Source organism: Syngnathus typhle, linkage group LG3 (assembly GCF_033458585.1).
Source record: "Syngnathus typhle isolate RoL2023-S1 ecotype Sweden linkage group LG3, RoL_Styp_1.0, whole genome shotgun sequence".
Taxonomy (NCBI): Eukaryota; Metazoa; Chordata; class Actinopteri; order Syngnathiformes; family Syngnathidae; genus Syngnathus; species Syngnathus typhle.
In genome coordinates, this window is record NC_083740.1 from 9,123,473 (window position 1) to 9,143,421 (window position 19,949).

Genomic DNA, 19,949 nt, shown 5'->3' on the forward strand with positions numbered 1-19,949 from the left:
TAAAATCCAGGGCGACAAGAAGGCAAGGGGGTTTGGGGGACAACCTCTACATGAGAAAATACAGTGAGTGAGCGAGCGAGAGGGTGAACATAAAGCATGAGCAGCTGAATATAGAGCTGCATGAAGTCAACCCCCCCCTCACCCCAAAAAAAAGCCTAGACTGTAATCTGTAATTTAGCAGCACTGTTTAATGTGAACAGTGTAAGGTATATACAGAGACGAGGGAACCGATGTGCTTGACTATGCAGCTTCAACATTGACCTCAATTCTCTTCTTCCTCAGCTGGAGCCTCCTCTCCCTCTCATATTCCTTCATCCGCATCACATAGCTAAAGACAAAAACATACATGAAATGTATATTTTGCTTGACCGTACAATGCATGAGCACACAATACAAAATCCTATGTGTGCTAATAAGACTGATTGTTTCTAGAACATTACCATAGGCAAATAAATTACACTGTATCAAATCTTCCTCTATTTCAAATATATTCGATCAAGCAAAAGTGACCATTGACAAAACGCCAATCACTATTGATGTAAACACTTACTCCTGGTGTTGACAGTAGTCCCAGTCATGTCGCTCATGTTTGCAGGAAAGAAAGTTTGGCCAGTTGTCCCGTTTGCACTTCATGAGCTTCAGGAGGTGATGAGCACAATAGTCCCTCTGCTCCAAAGGCAGCTGGGCCAAGTTCATCTGCTCTTGGGTCGCAACCATCTCTGCAAATGACACAAAACATCAATCTTCTTTTGATGCAGAAGTAATGTACCATTTAGAGGCTAACCTGTTCATGCTGAGAAATGTATTGGTTGTGTTGCAAGTGTGAAAATGAATTGAATGAATAAAATATAATAATGGCTTACAACTTAACACATCATGTGGAATAACTATTAGTTGCCATGCTTAGTAACTGATTATTGTTTAGTTAACTTGGAATTACTTTGAGATACGAGGTGATGTGTCCAATAGCTGCATTATAATCAGTGCTGACAAGCTATCGCGGAGTTTCATGCATACATGCAAAAATAGATTCGCTAATTTCAGATACCAAGCAAAATAAACAAATGCAATCCTCCGACGCACTATTGTGGCATTAGTTTTTACTACAAACCTCGTTCTTTCCTCTCAGGAAACCCAAACTGGGGATCGAACTCGAATTTCTTGGCCGGATCTGGTTCGGTGTCGGTCTCAGTGATGTAGCGTCTGACCAGGTGGGCTCCCATTTTATTTTTTATAGATTATGCACTGAATGTGCTCAATCGGGTTGTCTTCAGTCAATGCTGTGAGAATGTTTTCAAAATGCTTCAGCTATCTGTCATTCGGTCACCTACACAAGCCCTTTGGATTCACTTCCGTTTCTACCGGAAATAAACAGCTGACGGGACCCTGTGCTTCAGAAATATCTTCCCCTTCAAACAAATAATAGTTCCGCTACGAGCAGGCATTGTTGCACTTTTTTCGTCATTGTTAATCGACCTGCTCACGATGCTTCACTTGCAAATTTGATGCTGTTCTTCATGTGCTTATTAATTGTAGTATCCCTGTTAATGAAATACCGCCATCCCTGCCAAATGAATGACTGACTGACTGACTGACTGACTGACTGACTGACTGACTGACTGACTGACTGACTGACTGACTGACTGACTGTCTGACTGACTGACTGACTGACTGACTGACTGACTGAATGAATGAATGAATGAATGAATGAACGAATGAATGAATGCATTTTGGGAAAGGCTGTCCAAAGATATCTACTGGACACCACCAAACTATTAAATGGCATTTTATTTTGAAAAAAAAAAGTGCATGTTTTTTTTTATTTTTAAATAAAGGAAGTCAATGCTTTGCTTTATGTGTGCACTTAAAGTTATAAAACCACTCGTATGCAGTGGGTCAATATACGCAGTAAACCTATATCTGAATATAATGTGACTAATGTTTTTCCATCCATTTACACGATGGTGTCTTGGTCTCTGGAATAAAGTAACAGTTTTCACCCTACAAAGAGAAACAAATGTAAAATCAATGTTTGAATTCATACTGTTAATATTTATATATACTAGTGTGCATGTATTCCCACTTCAAAGGCTGAAAGTTACAAAACACACAGCCGCCCTTTAGGGAACTTTTATTTTCTATATCTCCCACTGACTCTGTCACAATCTGTACCAGGCACACAAGACCTGACTGTGTTGAGCACTGGACTGGGTGGGCGTATTTCATCTGATAGGAGGTACCAATCAGAATCTCTCAAGTTTAAACCTCAGACTATGAAAGGCATGACTGCAATGCAACCTGACAGTCCCACTCATTGGGATACCTGGCGTCCTTTCTGCCATTCAGCCTCCATTGCACAGCAAGCGACGCAACTAAATGCTCCTTAACTGTCACCCAATGTGTGAGGTTTGGCATTTGAATGGCACCACAAAGTTGCAGATACATCTGCCAATAAAACAAACATGTACAACAACAAAAACAAATATTTATGGGTTTAGGGCGAGATCCAGGTGGCCGCTATCACGCTTTAATATATATGGTGCCGTTACATTAGAACAAGCTTCTGTGAAGTGATACAGATGGGCAGGTATTGATTGAAACCTTTATTGTCCCCTCTAGGGAAAATCAGCTGTCAAACAGCTCATGACGTTTAAAAAGAGGAAGACAAACAGAAAAACAGTTCACAATGCAATAAATATAAACACACTGCTGGTCCAATAAATATGCAGTGCAAGCTGGTAGTTTGCTAAAGTGCATCATGTGCAGATAAAAAGTCCCATGTCAGTTAGCCTATCAACTCTAGCTCCAGGTCTCCCCATGCCTGCGGACCTGGTTGTAGAGTCAGAGTGCAGCTGGAATAAACAACTGTCCAAATCTGTTTGTGCTCTGACGGGGGAGGACAAATCCGTCGCTGAATTTGCTCCTCATCCCCGTCAGGTGGATGTGCAGTGGATGGGAGGGATTGGCCAACATGGCCGCCAGTTTTTCCCCCCCATCCTCTGTTCAACCACGACCTCCAGGCTGTCCAATCCGGTCCCCACCACAGACCTGGCCTTCTTCACCAGCTTGTTCAGCCTGGTAGCGTCCCTGGCACAGATGTAGCCTCCCCAGCAGGGCCCCGGCGAAGAACAGGACACTGGAGACCACTGTAAAACACTCAGTAGCATATTAGAAACATTAAACAACCTCAGCCTTCTCAGGAAAAACATCCTGCTCTGTCCCTTCCCTCGGTGTTGTCGGTCCAGTTAGGCAGACCGATCCACCGGTGTGACTGCAACTATGAGAAAGGGAGATACAGAGGAGTAAAATTGTCACAGATCAGAATGGAGCAGGGTAACCAAATGCACCTTGGACCAGGGTTTACTGAAGGGAAAAGGTTGTTAGTAGACAGGATAATAGTAACAAACTAACAAGCCAGCAAAGTGACATAACTTAACGGACCGACCGACTAGCTAGCTAACCGAAACATAAGCGGCAAAGACAGGAAACAAGAAGACATGAGACGACATCAACGACCCGACGGGAGTGAGGGGCAGACAGGACTTAAATACAAGAAAGGTAACAAGAGGCAGGTGACATTGATTGTGAGGTAACACAAGAGGGGAGGGGCGACGCCAACGGAAACCATGGTAACAGACATAATAAAGCAACCAGGGATGAGTCGTGACAAAAATGTTCCATTGCATAGATAGAACCCAGAATATATGGCAGAGAACTGCCCACCTGTTGCCTGTCATGTCTGTAATACTTTGGTTGATGACTCAGAGTGTATTTTGGCAGTGATTGTGCCAGCACACGTGTCCTGAGGGTCATCTTTTTTTTTCGACCTTTCCTGTTCAGCTGATTTATTACTGGTTATGCAGAATGACGCATGTGTACCCCATAAAGACCTTCTCAACATCATGAATATATCCTATTCTCTTTTTCATTGCAAATAATGTTATTGTCAGCTATCCTCAACTGCAATCATGCAACAACTGTTGTTCAAATTAGTTATGGTTGAAGGCCTTTTATTTTCACTCAACATTTATTGTGATTCCGTCGGTCATTTGGAAAATATTATCTGTGAGAGCTATTGGGGTAGAACGGTTCTGTCGTATACTGACTCTCCACAAGGACTGCATTAGGTAGGGCACTTTCCCAAAAAGAAGAGACAAATGCCAAAATATAAGTGAGATTTTGTGGCCTTATAATTCCTTACTTCACACAGGGAATCCCGACATAATCGCTGTTCACCCATTCGCTGATTGTGTAATTGGGTGACAACAGTAACTTGAGAACCACTCGTCTAAGTGTACAAAAGTTTTACCTGTAAATAAAGACGAACAGTTGATAACTTGGCTCAAGTCATTTTTAATGTTAAAACCAAATGCTTTCAGTCTTTAGGAAAAAAAAAATCTTGTCTTTTATAAACTCGAGTATTAGGCTATGCGAATGAGAATAATTGAGAGCGAGCAAGCAAAAATATCTGAAGTGTGTCAAATCCCCAATGAGATGATTCAGTAAAATTGTGGTATGAGACAAAATTAAATGATTTGTTGTTGAACTCACTGTTCTCCTGCAGAAGCTCTCATTTCCTTCACATGTCTTTCTGGGTTCAGTCAAACTATATTAGTCAGGTATGATCTGATCTGACTTCTGCTCGAATCAGAGCCAACGGTATCGGGTTCTTGGTACTGCGTGCTTCTTTCTCCTATTGGGTCCCATGAATATAGTTCACCCTCCCCCTCTTTTTATAATTGCCCATGACCGACATGTTTCCACAGTACTTCACGTACCTGCTGAGATGCCTTTATTAACTCGGCGTGTGCACACAACTATGCACAAACACCCCCCCCCCAAAATCCCAAACATGGGCATCGGTATTACTCAATGTCAGAGAAATGCATGAACATACACACATGGACGAGACACATGGGTTCTCGCTTTATTACTAAAGGTTAGCAAATAAGCAAGAAGAGCACAAATTGACTGTCTAGACTATGTGACAACCAGAAATGGAAAGGTTCGTCAAACATCTCAACATGAAGTGAAAATGTGTGCTCTTAAGAGACAATTGAAAGAGGAGGATGAGACAAACAATAGAGGTAGTCATGTTTGTTTTCATATATTGAAATAAGAAAATAAGCATTTATGCTGCTGTGAAAATGTAGGAGATGGAATCATTTGTCACATAATTATGAGAGTTTGCGTGAAAGGCAGCTTGCATGACAACCTGTGTGATTCAATGACATCATTGCTTTTATGTTATTTACAAATTCTTCTCAAAGAGACTGGAATGTTTTATATATTTACAAATTATTTGTTCTGTTCACTTATCTGGAGTGTTTATTAACAAGTAAATGTTACATACTATTTAACTCTCACTCTGTTTTCGCTTGAGGGAAGAAATAGGTTGCATTTTGCCGAGGCTGGTATCAGATTCCTTTGGGGTATATAGAAAGTAGTTCTCTATAGAAACCAGCCGCAATATTAGGTACACTTGGGTAATAGGGTGAAGTAAAAAAAATTTTAACCCCCCAAAAAATCTTTATTTAGTTGTTTTCATTTCAGTTTGAAAAATCAATCCTCAGCCACAATATTAGGTACACTTGGGTAAAAGGATGATGTATTTTTTTTTTTCAAAAAAATAATTCTTCATTTTGTTTTTTTCATTTCAGTTCTAACAAGGTTGAAAATCAATCTGACACAACATGACATAACACGCTGAATCAAATAACAGATTAGCAATGAACGCTTTCAAGATCATTTTGGCAACATGTTCTTGTACAATAATAGTCTCTGCCTTAAATTCACATTAGCACAAACAATTGCATTATTTGGCTTCATGCTGTTTTACACTTTCAAAAGTACAAACCACAGGAATACTCCTGCTGCAGTTTGGATTGGATTGTCCCAAAACTCTTGGTGCATATAAAAGGCGTAAATCAATAGCCACTTAACTGATTTTTTTTTTTTTATATAACAATTAACCCAGTAGTTTTGAGTGTAGAATAAGGACGAGTGGATAAACTATATGCACCCATAAACCAAGAATGGGGTAGTTTGACAGAGAAATTGTTTTTGAAACAGTCTTTGTCATTCTCAATAATTTAAGTGTATGCCTGGCATTGTGTAAATGTTCCGTGCATTTTTTTTCCCAGTTTCATAGTTTGTGTCTTTCATGAACATTCTTCATCTTCAAAGTGTGTTTTTTGCAAAACCTTCACGTGATGCTCGTAAATCTTGAGAGCGGGGCCAAGCTTGATTGACAGGCCAGTCAAAACGTCCTTACGCTGCATGAGGAGAAGAGACTTCCCATCGATTTCCTGAACAGAGCAAATCCAAGTGCATGAGTTGAACAGTGAGAAGTGGACTGAAGTGACTAGATTGTGCGACTGTTGATTGGGTCTGTGACGCCCCCTGGTGGCAGAAAGGGAGCGGCATCCTCACCTGTGTACCAAAGGCAGCGGCCTGCTCAGGGAAACCAGCTATTGTAAAATAAGCGACCACATCAGCCACAGTCCAGTCCACCGGGCTCCCCCCGGCCCCTCCCATCTTTACAAACCTACAAATCAAAAGAATTGAATAAATGAATGGATCTACTTCAATTAAATCGGGTTCTCCCTCTCCATTGAGGTTCATGATTCAAGCTCCTGCTATGTTGTTGAAAGCCATCAGGTTTTTGCACTAGAAAATGAAATGATGCATGAGAAATGACTGTACTCACCCTCCATTATTAACGCCATCGTTCATCTCTTGTTCTTCAGAAAGGCCAGTGTCTCTCGGGGAGGCGGTGGGTGTGAGTAGGCATGACGACACACCTGCTTCTGGCTTACATTCAATACCTGACCTCCAAAAAGTTTGATTCCCTGCTCTTGTTAATAACATCGAAACACGCACGCACAGACAAACACACACGCGGAGAAGGAGAGAGGAACTACTCACCGTTGAAGCCTGACCGGGTGTGCTGCGTGTGGCTCTGACTCTGCATGTAAAGATATGTTTTTTTTATTATTGACGTAAACCAATGACATCCAGCACTCAACACTTGAACAAACAGTGTAACAGGTGAAGTTATGCTAAACCACCTGAGCATGTGTGTGTGTGTGCGTGTCTTTGTTTTAATAATTGATTAAAAAATAGCAATTTACCTGCGTATCCATAAGTTGCTGATCAGGTATCCCAGATCTTTTTTCCACATATGTTGTAAAGCACATAGATGGAGGAGCACCCAAAGAAGGTGAACACCCATTCCTACTGAGGGGATCCATAACTGAGGAGAGGATTTGTAAATAAACAGAGATGATCTCATCAAATAGTTTTAGGTGTTATTCACTGGCCACAATACTAGGTACACAAATGAATGAGCCCTAATAGCTCATCCTTGACTAGCATTGTCGGTGATAATGTCTGCATTAGAGTAGAACTAAACTAAATCATTTCGAATAGTGTGCTATTTTTAGCTTTGAAAATATCTGTAATAGAAACAGCTCTCAGTTCTACATCGCCGTGTGTGTACAACATACTAAAATTGTGGGAAAGTGTTTCATGAAAGTATAAATCATGAAATAAATCTTTCTTGAACTCCGACAAAGACACACCTTCGTCCCGATGCGGATGACAGAAGCTCTCCTCTTCCGACGCTTTCCAGATCTCGCTATCTTCACTGGCTTTCCCAATTGGAGCTGCTTTGGTTGTCATGGCGACCAGGGATTGTCCTTCTTCCGCATTAGAACTCCTGGGATCCTCATTCACTTCCTGCACACCATCCTTTTCACTGGCTTTTTCCATCTCCTGAAGAATCGGAAAGTGCCACAACAACAGTTTTGAAAGATGTAAACAAAATATATGTTAGACTTTGCCATGTTGCCTCACCTTGGACCACAACATACAAAAAAAAAAAAAAAAACACTAATTGGAATGATACAACCAAGCATTATTATTGGTGGCTATTGTCATGGAAGTAAACTGAATCTGAAATTGAATGTAACTTGCATGGAGAATATTTTCTATAAGTCTACAATACCTGATAGAAATTCTAGATTCATGAATCACCGACAAAATTCTGGCTTTTATAGACATGTCTGGCTTTTATAACAGCTCACAGTCTCAGAGGCGTGGACTTAATGAGTGATAAACAATACTCGGTATTCATCAGTCTGGCTCCAACTTTCTTGCATTACTTTTGCCAAATCAGCTTTGCAGGTTGGAGCCTTGTCATGGAACATTTTCTTCAATTCCCACTAAAGATTTTCAATTAGATTGCAATTCAGATTATGTGCAAGCCATGACATTGCCCTTGTGTGTCTTCGCTTCAAGGAATATTTTTACAGTTTTTACTTCATGGCTAGATTGTCATCTTGAAAATATATTTCACTATGCCCAAACATCCTTTAAATTGGTGGGATAAAAATTATAGTACATGCATCCCTGAGATTCGTGATTCCATCATTTTTGCCAAAGGTTGAAGACTTCTTATCGTTTTTTTGAACATAAAACTGGTGTTAAGTACCCCAATGTCTTTGTTAGTTGTTTTACTTTTATTTCCATGTTAACAATCAATTTTTAAATTACTGTAAATAACTCAAACGCCTATACCAACGTGTGCTCACGTCAGGCAGTGGGAGTGGAAGGGAGGAGGGGGGGGGGGGGGATAATACAAAGGATTCGATGATAAGTATACGAACTTGGGACACACGGGGATGGCGAGCAAAGTGATCATATTGGTTGATGCAAATTACAGAATGAGTGTGGGTCGGGTGGGCAAGAGAACGACGACCGATCTCGAGAGCTAAAATCACACGTCACAGATCCCACTTTCAAAGAACAACTCGCTCGTGCACGCGCCATGCAGAAACCCACTCACAGCATGCGTGCGCGTTTTTCCCCCCCCCAGGAGCCGCTCCTGCGCCGTAACCTGCAGCTTTTGTGCTTGAAGCACACGCAAAAACGGGCGAACGCACGCCTGTCCCATAAACACATCCCGCTATAATAAACAATACCCAAACATTTAGATTATGCAGCAGTATCTTCTTTTTTTTTTTCATTTAAAAAAAAAAGTGATTCGGCGAAGTGGAGCGCTTTACGTCACAACATGCACGATCTCGAACAGCTTTCATTAATTTAACAGCAGACAGCGCTTCACCGCGCCGCGCGGGCCTGGACGTGTTGCAAATATTAAGTTCGAGTCGCCAACCTTTCTCGCAGGCTGCAGCGCGCTCTTTGCAAGATTCTCCGTCGTCGTCATTCCCCTCAGAGGAAGAGTAATGTTCCCGCAGCGGGTCCTGCGCAGCCTACCCCGGGCCACCTCTCTCTCCATGACCACTTTGACTTTGCCCCTAGTCAGCTTCTCCTCAAAGAGACGCTCCTGGCTGCCCAGGTAGCCCAAAATCTCCTTGAGCCCCAGTGGCTTCACGGGGCCTTTGCCACCGGCAGCGGCGGCGTCGCCCCCCCGGTGGCTCCTCTCGGACAGGCTGCGGACCGAAGCCACCACCCGGTCGCCCAGGTCCAAGTCGGATCCGATGCCACCTCCCTCCCCTGGAAGTTGGGGCTGAGGGGCCACTGCGTGCTTGCGTGTGCTGGCGCCCCCCACGCAAGTTTGGTTGGGGGCATCATCCACGGACGGCTGCTTGTCTCGCCCAAGTGCATCGTTGCGGCCGCTACCAGGACGGACTTCCTGTGCTCCCGCGGCTGCACTTGCGTTCTCTTCATCTACAAGACGGGCCGTTGCCGGCCCGTCGCCGCTGATGCTCCTGTTTCCGCTCCTCGGGCTGGAGGGAGCGCCGCGCTTATTGCTGGCCTCAGCCAGTTGAGACGGGCTGGGCTCTGAGTCGTCCTCCTGGTCGGTGAAGCTGAGCGCGCTGTCGCCGTTGTTGTTGCTCACAGGGTCTTCACTCTTCTTTCTGCTTTTCCTCTGCACCTTGGCCGCATTCCGGTACGAGATGGAGCCCTTATAGCTAACTTTAAGCACAGTCTGCTCTTGGATCAGTTTTTCCAGTTCTGCCCTGGTTCGGTCCGGGTCTGACCCGTGTCGCCTTCGGACCATTCGGCAAATCCTTTCCAGATCCGGACGCGCTTTCCGCGAGCGAAGAGAGTCGATGGTTTCCAGGATCCACTCTCGGTACTTGCTGGGTCCAGACATGTTCCTCCTTGGGGTTCGGCCCGAGAACGTGTGTATTTGTTGTTCCTCAAGTGGCGCTGCTGTGTCAAAGCTGGAAGCGGAGTGCGATCACTCCCCGGCTGGAGGACCGCTACGGAAGCCCGCTCGGCACTTCGCCGTTCGTCCGCTACGTTGTGCGCTTAAGGTGGACCGAAAATGGCGCTCGCGACGGCATTTAAGGTGGAATTGTCTCGCTTTTAGCGCATCACAGCTGCGTTCTTTGTTCACCGTGTCATCGTGTGCAGTCCACGGCGGATATACAAAGACTGACGCACGCTACGCGCGGCGGGCTGCGTGTGCGCCGCGTGGTGGCGGGGAATAGACGCTCAAGACATGGGAGGAGGGGGAGGAGGGCACCCGGTTCCCCCTGGCGGCAGTAGATTACTGTCGGAGACGAGGAGGATGGCTGACCTTTATGCTACACCAGAGAGGGCAAAAGTATACTCAAAATCAGCAAAACTACGAGTACAGTATACTGTATAAGTATACTTGTAAATTAAAATTAAGAAAAAGTACAGACTCAGGCGGCACGGTGGCGCACTCATAGATCAGAGGTGCAGTCCGGCTTCGGCTTTCCACCGGGTTCTAGTTTAGTTTAGAGTGTAGTGCGTAATTTTAGTTTTGATAGCTTTATTTGACTTGACAAATCTGAAAAAAAATCTATATTACATATGTATGCATACATAAATGTAAGCGAGCCTTGGGTCAGGCTTTTAATCAGTCTATTCAATAGCTTTGTTAACATTGTGAACTGACTAACAAAGCAACACTTCTCTAAATGAATGACAACTGAAAAACACTCATTAACTGTTTTCCAGACAAGATGGAGAATTTCTGAAGGGAAGTGTGTCGTTTTTAGGCTAGCAGGAGGAAAATAATGCTTTCACAGCACATCATTCTTGAAGCTGACAACATCAACCAAGATGGGGAATATCTTGCTATAGATATACAAGTGAATAATGGATTTAAGTGCAGTAAGAGTATTTGTGTGAAAACTCTGAAGAAGGAACAAAACCACTTTGGGAAAGATGGGAACCTTCAAGATAATTTTACAAGTAAAACTTTATTGGAATGATATTCATGTTGCAAAATATTACACTCATGTTTTTTTATGTCACTGTCATCATGACTTTCCTTTGCTGCGTGTGCGTGTGTCGTGCGTGTTAAGCTGCATGTGTGGCAGGGGTTAACATGGTTTACACAGAAGTCTTTCATTTCCCTAAAAATGTGGCAACATAGCATTGTGCCTGCTTTGAGGGGAAGTGTCACTGCAGAAACATCGATGAGAGACACAATATTTTTGGAACTTTAAATTTTGTTTTGTCCATGATGTGAGTCAACATTGAATCGGACATGACTGGCATACAGCAAGTGTGAAGTCTTAACAACCGGGTTACAACAGTATAAAAAATAGCAAAGTAATAATTATGATTGATCTAATGACAATGTGAATTCGACATCAGATTGATTGGTCAACAATTCCTCCTCTCCTTATAAAAGAAATTGCACTGCTCAGAAAGTGAGCATTTGTTTCAGTGTCTTGTTAGGTAAGCATCAGGTATGTTACATTTCTTACAGAAAAACCCCTTTAGATATATTAGTATCTAATTTTCAAGGTGGGTCCAAGCCAGTCTTTAGAACACAAAAGCTCAACAACTCTTATGTCTTGTCTGTCTTTTATGTCTCAATATGGGTATATATTTGCGTGGGTGTATGTGTGTGTGTGTGTGTGTGTGTGTGTATATATATATATATATAGCAGGAATAGATAAATAAATACATAAATACTACAGAAAACAGTCAGTGAAATGAAAATGTCAGTGAAATGAATAAAACAAGTGGTGCACTAAATTCGTGCAATTTGCTTTGATTTTAGGCAGTTCATTAAATAAATGTGTAGAATCAGAAGAATCTGCACTTATCTTGGGGCAATTGCAATCGCTCTTAGAGTGCACTTTTTGCGTGAAACTCTACTAAAATATCAAGAACCAGTATATGGCGATGAACTATAACGTAGCTATGAAATCATAATAAAAAAAAGGCTTGATGTTTGTTTTGTTTCAGAATTGTCATCGAAACATTTGTCATCGTAGCTAAAGGAGGTACTGACCACATGTATCATGTAACTTAAAGAGCATACAGTGAGGTCGAGAGAGAGAGAGGTGTGATTGGCTCAAGCTGAGTGTCGGGTAGTTTAAAAACAATTGAAATAAAGCGGGACAAAAATAAGACCAGCATCAATGACAGATCAAAGTGCTCTGGTAATCCAGAAGCAGTTTGAGGTAGTCTGCCTCAGATGGTCCCTTTCACGGCAAGAACATGCAGAGTAGGTGAGAGCAGAGCGCAGACAACACAACACAGGGTTTTTTTTTTTCCAGTCACAAAACCAAATGGAAGGGCAAGAATGTGGAAGACACTAATCAAATATCTAAAAATTCCCTTTTGTTCCTTTTGAATTCTGACCAGAACTTGAAATTTCCATTTCCATGCAAGCTATCCAATGTCCCCAACTGAGTGATATGTTCAAACCTGAGATACTATTATGTAACATTAAGTGTTCCTTCACGAAACAGTGCTTGTCCATTCCCTTGTCCATGTCGTTGTGTTAGTTAGTGTGACATGATATCACATTTAAACGTTGCCATGGAGATGGATAAAGTTGCTATGTTGCAATGAGACTAACACTGACACACACACACACACACACACACACACACACACACACACACACACACACACACAGTCATCAAGAGTGACTTCTGTCTGCAATGCATCATACGGTTTACGATATGACACTGGTGACTTTGACATACAGTATGCTGCCTACAACATGGAGTATGGAGTTCCTCGAGAGAGGAAAAAAAAAAAAAAACTTTGCAAAACCAAAACCTCTCAAGCCGTACATGTATCTGTGCGTGTCTGATTTGAGCGTTTAGTTTGGAACTTCTACTGCTCACTAGATGAAGAGCATATCAACCAATTCCCAATGTGAATTGAAAAATTCAGTGCAGACTTTTAGCTGGTCCAGTTCCAGTGGTCCTCGCGTGTGACGAACAAATGAAACAGTTGATTCTAACAAATGGACTCGCCTCTTTTGGGCCTTAAACGCGAAAGATGAAAGCATACCAGCAAAGAGGAAATTCTCAACGAGAGGGGTTGCCCAATCCATGAATCCGAAGCACACCTTCATTATAAAGGGATCCAAACATGAGACAGAATCAGAAAGAAAGTAGAACAGACAAAGGCAACACTGCTGGTTATCATTCTCCTCGTTCAATTCCTTTTCCCTTTTTTGCAGCTGGTGCTTGTGATTGTGACAGGAGACGGTAAGGCTCCCCCTTACAACTCCCACTTAACCAGCCTAGCTCCCACTTCCCCATCTTCCTTATCGACTCCCTCCCTCATTCACTCACTCACTCACTCACGTGTACTCTCTAGAACTCGGCAAACTCCTTGGCACATTTCTCATTGAAGGAAATGCGGATCTCCTCCTCTTCGTAGTCGTCAAAGTTGCTGGTGTCGCCTGGCCCCTTAAACTTGGGAACGAAAGGAGCTTCCACCTGTTGATGGACGAGAAGGACAATTTGCCTGCACACGGAGCCTCGAACAAAACACAAACACGTAAAACATACATACTTTTTTCTGGTAAATGGCAATCCAGTCTGTAGTTGAAAACCATTTGTGTCCTTTAATGTCATTGACACCGTTCTTGAGGTTCCCGTAGCGTTTAGTGAGATCAACCTGAGAATCAGAACAATGTATTTCCTCCATTAAGATTCATTGAGGAGGCTTGGCAAACAAAAACAGAAGGGAGGTTGTTGTTAATAGCTGCAATGTTTTTACCTGTAGCAGGTTCCTCAGGAGATCCTTCAGGTCGGAGCTGAAGTGAGACGGGAAACGTACCTAAGGCAGATAACAAAGCTGCTTGCTTTTCTCAAACAATCACAATTTGTCTTTTTAGAGTTGACCACCATTGCTCTTCTCACCCTCTAAAGTCGGGTGCCTCACTTGTAAAATGCAAACTACAATTGGATAAAGTAAATAATCAAACGTGTGTTTTGCATACAAATTCATCATTTCTAGTTCACGGTGGGACAATGATGATAAATATATATAAGTGTCAGTCGGAGTATACCTTTCCCGATACAATCTTCTCATAGATCTGAATAGGCTGGTCAGCAAAGAAAGGGGGGTACCCAGCTGCCATCTCGTAGACCAGTACGCCCAGCGCCCACCAGTCCACTGCCTTGTTATATCCCTAAATGGGACGAGAGCACGGCCATGAAGCATCTCATTAACATGCAAAGGGCAAAAGGACAAATTCTTGTCTTGTTAATACTTCTGAGAGGAAAGCAGAGTTTTACCTTGCTAAGGATAATTTCAGGGGCCAGATATTCTGGGGTGCCACAGAGTGTCCAGGTCCTGCCCTTTACACGTTTGGCAAAGCCAAAATCTGTCACCTGAGAGGGGAAAAGACCAATGACTTAACTCTGAGTAATACCCCAAATCCCTCCCATATTCCTAAATAAGGGGCTACATTAACCTGTATGTAGCCCTGTTGATCTATGAGAAGGTTTTCCGGTTTGAGATCTCTGTAGATCAAGTCCAAAGCATGTAGGTACTCAAAGGTCAGAACAATTTGAGCAGCGTAGAACCGAGCATGAGGCTCACTGCAAATGTAGGAGTACAAATTTTACATCTGCTCCCAAAAAAATGTTTTATGTCAACAACATACTAACCTAAATCTGCCAATTCTTCGTAGATGGGAAAACATCTCTCCACCTGGCACATACTCCATCACCATGTAGAGGTTAGTGTTGTCCTGTAGGAGAGAGAGAGAGAGTAAACAATGTTCTGCGTTGAAACACATATATTTTTGGGTTACTGCAAATAAAGCCATAGCTACAGAACAGAATAGAATACATAAATGTTCTGTCATTGCAACCTGCTGGTACCCACTTTTCATTCATAACGTTGCATTCAAGTGTGAAACGTTTTCAATCCAGGTTAAAAAAAAATCTGCTGTTGTATTTATTTATTTTCTACAATATCTATGATTGAATCCTTTAAAGTGTCTTCAAAATAATTTCGCCAAAAGCTTTTAATTCCACTGTACATTCTTTTTGAAATTTTGGTAAGCTGTCTTTTATTGTATTTATTATATTTATTTGGTTTGACAGTATTGAAATAGGACATTAATCATGTTTTCTAATATAATCCAGAAGGCCTACTTTCAATGTCGCCAAAATACTGTCATCTTTGATTAAGGAGAGCCTCCATAATCTTGTCCCACAAATGTGCCACTAGAGGCCGCCCTCCACAAAAAGCAGCTCAAACGAAATGGAACTGCAGTAAATCAGTGTCAAAGAAATATGGCACCAGGTGGATCGCGACTTGATTCAAGTTCAGAGCATCGTTTTTATCTTTGCAATACATAAACCGGTTCATTCCATACACCAATTAATTCTGTGAAATGTCAGGTAAGTATAAAAAAATAAATAAATAAAAAAGACTTTGAGCAAGCCTTCTGCTAATAGGTTTATCTGAAGCATCAAAGCATTCAGTCGGGGCATTTAAGCTCCAAACAGTTTAAATGGATAAAGCGGAGAATGGCCAGCTGGGGATTAGGTACAGTGAGCTGTCAAGGTGTTCCCACATGGCATCAACATACAGTACAACCATACACAATTGTGTACGTCATCTTACCTTGAACGAGTACTCTAATCGCACGAGAAAAGGAAAGTTGACGGCCTGAAGAATTCTCTTTTCATTCAGCGTGTGCTCTATCTGCTTCAGCTTCACCACCTAAAATTGGGAGAAAGTGAGAAGTTAAATGGACCTGATAAGGAGTGTTCTTTCAATTTAACAATGAATCTGATTGACAATTAGAAATGTGACTTTTGAAAGTGGCCTTTGGTCTTCCTAAGTGGAATTTCTTGGGCTTTCTTTGGTCACCCTGCATTCACGTTCCTAAAACATGCATATTAGGATAAATGGCCATGGGCGTCAATGTGAGTGTGAAAGATTGTTTCTATAGCTTATTCCCTTATCCCTATCTCCAGTGAATATCAGGCATCCACGCTATTTGGGAAATTGTTATCCTAATCAACGCGTGGCATTGCCAAACATGCTAATATGACCATCATGGAACTTGTAAAAATAAGAAATCAGTCACAGGTTTTTTTCCAAATCCACCAAAACATCTTTTAGGAAGGAGAACTGGGGGCCCTGCTAAAACATCTGGAAAATCCCTGGGAAAGTCTAGAATGTAGTGACAGACAACAAAGGTTTACTGTGAAGGCCGTTCCCATAGAAGTGCTTTCTTTTCACAAGAAAACACTTTGTCCAGCACTTCCAGGGGAAGTCAGAGACGCTCGCAGGCCGGCCGGGTGAGCCAGGTGACATCGTCTCTCCAGAAAGTATTTGTTCTAACCTGGGGCTCCTTCAACCGTGATGTGCCCGAGTACTTCATCTCTTGATGCAGAGAAGCAGAAGCCCTCCTTTGAGCCCCTCCTGGATGACCGAGCTTCTCCCCCTATCATTAAGATGTAGTTTGACCATCTGGTCAAGAGCTTCACCTTTTGGCTCTGATTCTTCTTCTTCACAAGACAGACCAATAAGGAGTCCGCATTAGTGTTTTCGAAAGTTATGCTGAGAGTCAGCCTTATCCGAATCCAACCCTCACTGGAAACGAATCAGACTTACTGGAGGCAATTCAGATCAAACTCTCACACGGTACAAGAAACCAACAGCCCGTATCAGAGAGACTGGTTCCGAGACACAGAACTCTCACCTGACCTCTGGCCCAAACTGACCTTCTGCTTGTTGAGGATCTTCATGGCGTAATGCTGTCCCGTTTCTCTGTGCCTTACCAGCATAACACGACCAAATGAGCCCGTGCCCAGAGTTTTCAACCTCTCAAACTGCTCCAGGCAAGCAGTGTTCTGAAAACAAATAAATTATAAAAAACACAGCAAAGAGTGAGTTTGTTTTGTTTTTGTTTGACGAGCGCATTTTAAGTGTTCCGTTTTTTTCGGGAACTTTCATTTGGAAATCTATTGAATTTAGGAATACACTTTTGACAGACATCTTTTACAAAATATATATTGCTGTACTACAAAATGTAAATGTGGTGTCATGCTACAATTTGAAATAATTAAGAGGCACAAAGCATGGCTATAGGTGTGCAGTTTCTCTTACCTGTTCAGGGCTCTCCCATTTCTTCAGGAAGTCCTCTTTGGCCTTAGCAAGGAACTCCTTGACTGTAGACGATAACACCGACAATACTCTTTTTATTATTTTTATTTAATCTTTTCTTAACTGAAGAGCGACAAGTAATGAACCCTGTTCATTTTACCTGACTTTAAGCTCATGCTTTGAAATTCAGAAATTTCAACAGTGAGTAAGTTAAATAACTTGTTCAAACATAAACTATTAAGATATTTTGTTTAAACTAGGGATGGACAACTACCAATACTTTTTTCAAGGTGTCGGTACTCAATTGTAGGTACAATTGCTAGATTGGGGTATATAGGTCTGTCTTAAAAATGTGCCATTTTGTGGCGGGGGGACTTTATGTATCAAAAGTACTAGTGGTATCGGTACTTGGTATCGGTATCAAGAATTGAGTCTCGTACTGTTATCGTTCTGAAAAAAGTGGGATCGAACATTGTTTGAACATATTACTTTTAAATCTACATACACATCCACTTGGTTTAGCTCGGTCACAAAATGTAGTTTGCTATTTTAACAATAATATTTATATGTATCGTGCAACTGAAGAGTGGGAGCTTACCCAAATAAGCACCTATGCAAAAGCTAGTCAGTCACACTAACCTCTAGTTGGCCGCGTTTGCCCTACAAGATGCTTAAAAGGCTTTAATAATTTGAAAAACATAAACACACAGTTTTAGTCTGTTTCAGTGCACAATATGTTAACATGGCGGGGTCTTGTGTTGATTTCGAAATAAAGTTTAAAATGCACTGAACTTAGATTGGACACATGATTAGGCCCACCAGCGCACTCAAATAAGTGCCAAAAGTAGGAGTTAACAGAGACATTTCTCAAATGATTGACATTTTTGGGTATGAAATTTCTCCATCTATATATGTATTTTATAAACCACTTAAGCTTTCTAGTGTTGAGAAGAACACAGCCAATCGCAGGGCACGAAGACAAACAGCGAGTTTGCAACCTAGAGTCTTTCAGTATCCAAGGAAGCATGTGTTTGGAATGTGGTGGGAAGACAGAAAAAAAATGGAGGCCGGAGGCAACTTTCAAGCCTATAGAAATGTATTAGCACATCCTCATAGTTCTGCATTGCATACATACAAGTAGCCTAATTGACGGAAAGCAACATTTTAAATCATAGTTTATTAAGTATATTGGTCAATTTATTTCAATAAGGGTTTTGGTGAAACAAAAGTACTTGCCACTACTCAGTACTATTCAAAGTGATGGCAAGAAACACAAAGTTGACTCATGATTTACTTTTGCGGGCCACCTCAAATGAGGTGGTGGGTCGGATCCGGCCCACGTGCCATGAGTTAGATACCCGTGATTTCGAAGTATGTGCACGATTTTGTTGGCACTTAATCTGCGGTGGACCTTTTCTGATGATTTTGGTTTCATAAGAGACGCAAAACATTAGTAAGAGCTGACGTAATGCAGCTGTACATTATTGCAAACCCCAACCACGCAATCAACATAACGGTACAGTACTTACGTAATGTATGGCTCATTGTGCAATTGGCGGTGTGTAGTATTTGGACGTGGGTCTTAATAAATCTATAATTGTAAGGCCTCTTTGAGGGAGGCTGGCGCCGGCCAGGTGATACTCAGGTGGGAAGCGTGCTGTTTTGCTCCACTCACCGCTTTCCATCTCGCTGCCCTTCCTGGCCGTGGGCGCGTTGCCCATGATGACAACCTGTCAACGGGCGATGAGTCGCTCTCAGGTTCCACCAAGCAGGTCGATTAAGACGAGACCGTATTTCCTAAATCCAAACGTGGTCTTGATCTTGAACAGGCTGTCCGCTGATGGTGCCGCGAGGGTGCAGCCGCTCCTCGCTTTACCAAACCGATATCGAGCGACAATCCCGGGTCGCGGAGGAGCCAGTCTTCTCCTCGGACTCCTTGTAGACCCCTCCGATCGAGGCCCCCCTCTTCCCACCGTCAGTCCAGTCTCCCCAATAGAAATGAAATAAAATAAACAGCGACGGGCAGGGCGGGTATGCGGTCTTCTCAATCGAAAGGATTCGTGCTAGCAACCCGAGGCTTCTAAACCCCTAATGTTCATCTACAACGACGAGAATTAGCCCAAATCAACATTGGCCCCCTGTAGCCCCGGAGATGAGCTGGATGACGGAACTACAGCCCAGTGAACATCCCGCCCACTCATCCGAATTGGACTTGAATGACAGCTAGGGCTCGGCTCCCCATTGGCTATCAATCTGCGGTGACGTCCAATTCCGCGTTGTGATTGGTCTCCAGCAATCCAACGGCAATATCCCCCCGCCCTACTAAACTAAGGTGGGGTGGTGGGTGGGATGGGAGTAACGTCACCGATTTTTTTTCCTCCGCCGCTGACCTTGCGTGGCAGGACCGTGATAATGTTTGGGAGTGCAAGGCTGTCGTTAGTCAGCTGATGGTATCTCAAATCCCTCGATATACAGACAACGAGCTCCAGACTCATCAGTAGCCCCCACCCACCGTTCCCCTAAGCGACTCATACACGTTTCGCCGAGTGACGTCAACCTCAAGCTATTTTTAGAAATGTTGGTCAGAATGGAACGCACGCGCGGCGCGGTC

The 19,949-nt window shown here is 42.7% G+C and overlaps 3 protein-coding genes across 4 annotated transcripts; all 3 read right to left on the minus strand.

The window, feature by feature from the left end:
* Positions 1–168: 168 nt before the first annotated feature.
* ndufb7 (NADH:ubiquinone oxidoreductase subunit B7) lies at positions 169–1,376 on the minus strand. Its single transcript, XM_061273563.1, has 3 exons — positions 1,112–1,376; positions 551–719; positions 169–328 (listed from the first exon to the last, which is right to left on the minus strand). The coding sequence occupies exons 1-3, from the start codon at positions 1,221–1,223 to the stop codon at positions 241–243; spliced, it is 369 nt and encodes a 122-aa protein (XP_061129547.1). The 5' UTR covers positions 1,224–1,376; the 3' UTR covers positions 169–240.
* Positions 1,377–5,509: 4,133 nt separating this feature from the next.
* samd1b (sterile alpha motif domain containing 1b) lies at positions 5,510–10,441 on the minus strand. Of its 2 annotated transcripts, none has more exons than XM_061273553.1 (7): positions 9,179–10,441; positions 7,584–7,776; positions 7,134–7,255; positions 6,928–6,967; positions 6,710–6,827; positions 6,433–6,547; positions 5,510–6,308 (listed from the first exon to the last, which is right to left on the minus strand). In XM_061273553.1, the coding sequence occupies exons 1-7, from the start codon at positions 10,121–10,123 to the stop codon at positions 6,162–6,164; spliced, it is 1,680 nt and encodes a 559-aa protein (XP_061129537.1). In that variant the 5' UTR covers positions 10,124–10,441; the 3' UTR covers positions 5,510–6,161. The 2 variants fall into 2 exon arrangements, with proteins under 2 accessions (XP_061129537.1, XP_061129536.1); XM_061273552.1 differs by having other exon boundaries at positions 6,710–6,851.
* Positions 10,442–11,185: 744 nt separating this feature from the next.
* On the minus strand, positions 11,186–19,542 carry prkacab (protein kinase, cAMP-dependent, catalytic, alpha, genome duplicate b). The gene is made up of 11 exons (XM_061275223.1): positions 19,014–19,542; positions 17,342–17,403; positions 16,957–17,085; positions 15,848–15,946; positions 14,881–14,963; positions 14,685–14,811; positions 14,506–14,601; positions 14,277–14,399; positions 13,985–14,044; positions 13,778–13,882; positions 11,186–13,701 (listed from the first exon to the last, which is right to left on the minus strand). Exons 1-11 carry the CDS (start codon positions 19,057–19,059, stop codon positions 13,576–13,578), a joined length of 1,056 nt encoding a protein of 351 aa, XP_061131207.1. The 5' UTR covers positions 19,060–19,542; the 3' UTR covers positions 11,186–13,575.
* Between the last annotated feature and the right edge of the window lie 407 nt (positions 19,543–19,949).

Excerpts from the sequence above, each read along its gene's own strand:
- ndufb7 (XM_061273563.1), bottom strand. The coding sequence starts at position 1,223 with ATGGGAGCCCACCTGGTCAGACGCTACATCACTGAGACCGACACCGAA. Across the intron at positions 720-1,111 it reads TCCTGAGAGGAAAGAACGAG|AGATGGTTGCGACCCAAGAG; the intron begins GTTTGTAGTAAA and ends TGTCATTTGCAG. Across the intron at positions 329-550 it reads GACTACTGTCAACACCAGGA|CTATGTGATGCGGATGAAGG; the intron begins GTAAGTGTTTAC and ends TTTTGTCTTTAG.
- samd1b (XM_061273552.1), bottom strand. The coding sequence starts at position 10,123 with ATGTCTGGACCCAGCAAGTACCGAGAGTGGATCCTGGAAACCATCGAC. Across the intron at positions 6,968-7,133 it reads AGCAACTTATGGATACGCAG|AGTCAGAGCCACACGCAGCA; the intron begins GTAAATTGCTAT and ends CTTTACATGCAG. Across the intron at positions 6,852-6,927 it reads CACCCGGTCAGGCTTCAACG|GGAATCAAACTTTTTGGAGG; the intron begins GTGAGTAGTTCC and ends TAACAAGAGCAG.
- prkacab (XM_061275223.1), bottom strand. The coding sequence starts at position 19,059 with ATGGGCAACGCGCCCACGGCCAGGAAGGGCAGCGAGATGGAAAGCG. Across the intron at positions 14,602-14,684 it reads ATCAACAGGGCTACATACAG|GTGACAGATTTTGGCTTTGC; the intron begins GTTAATGTAGCC and ends TTCCCCTCTCAG. Across the intron at positions 14,400-14,505 it reads CTGAAATTATCCTTAGCAAG|GGATATAACAAGGCAGTGGA; the intron begins GTAAAACTCTGC and ends CGTCCCATTTAG.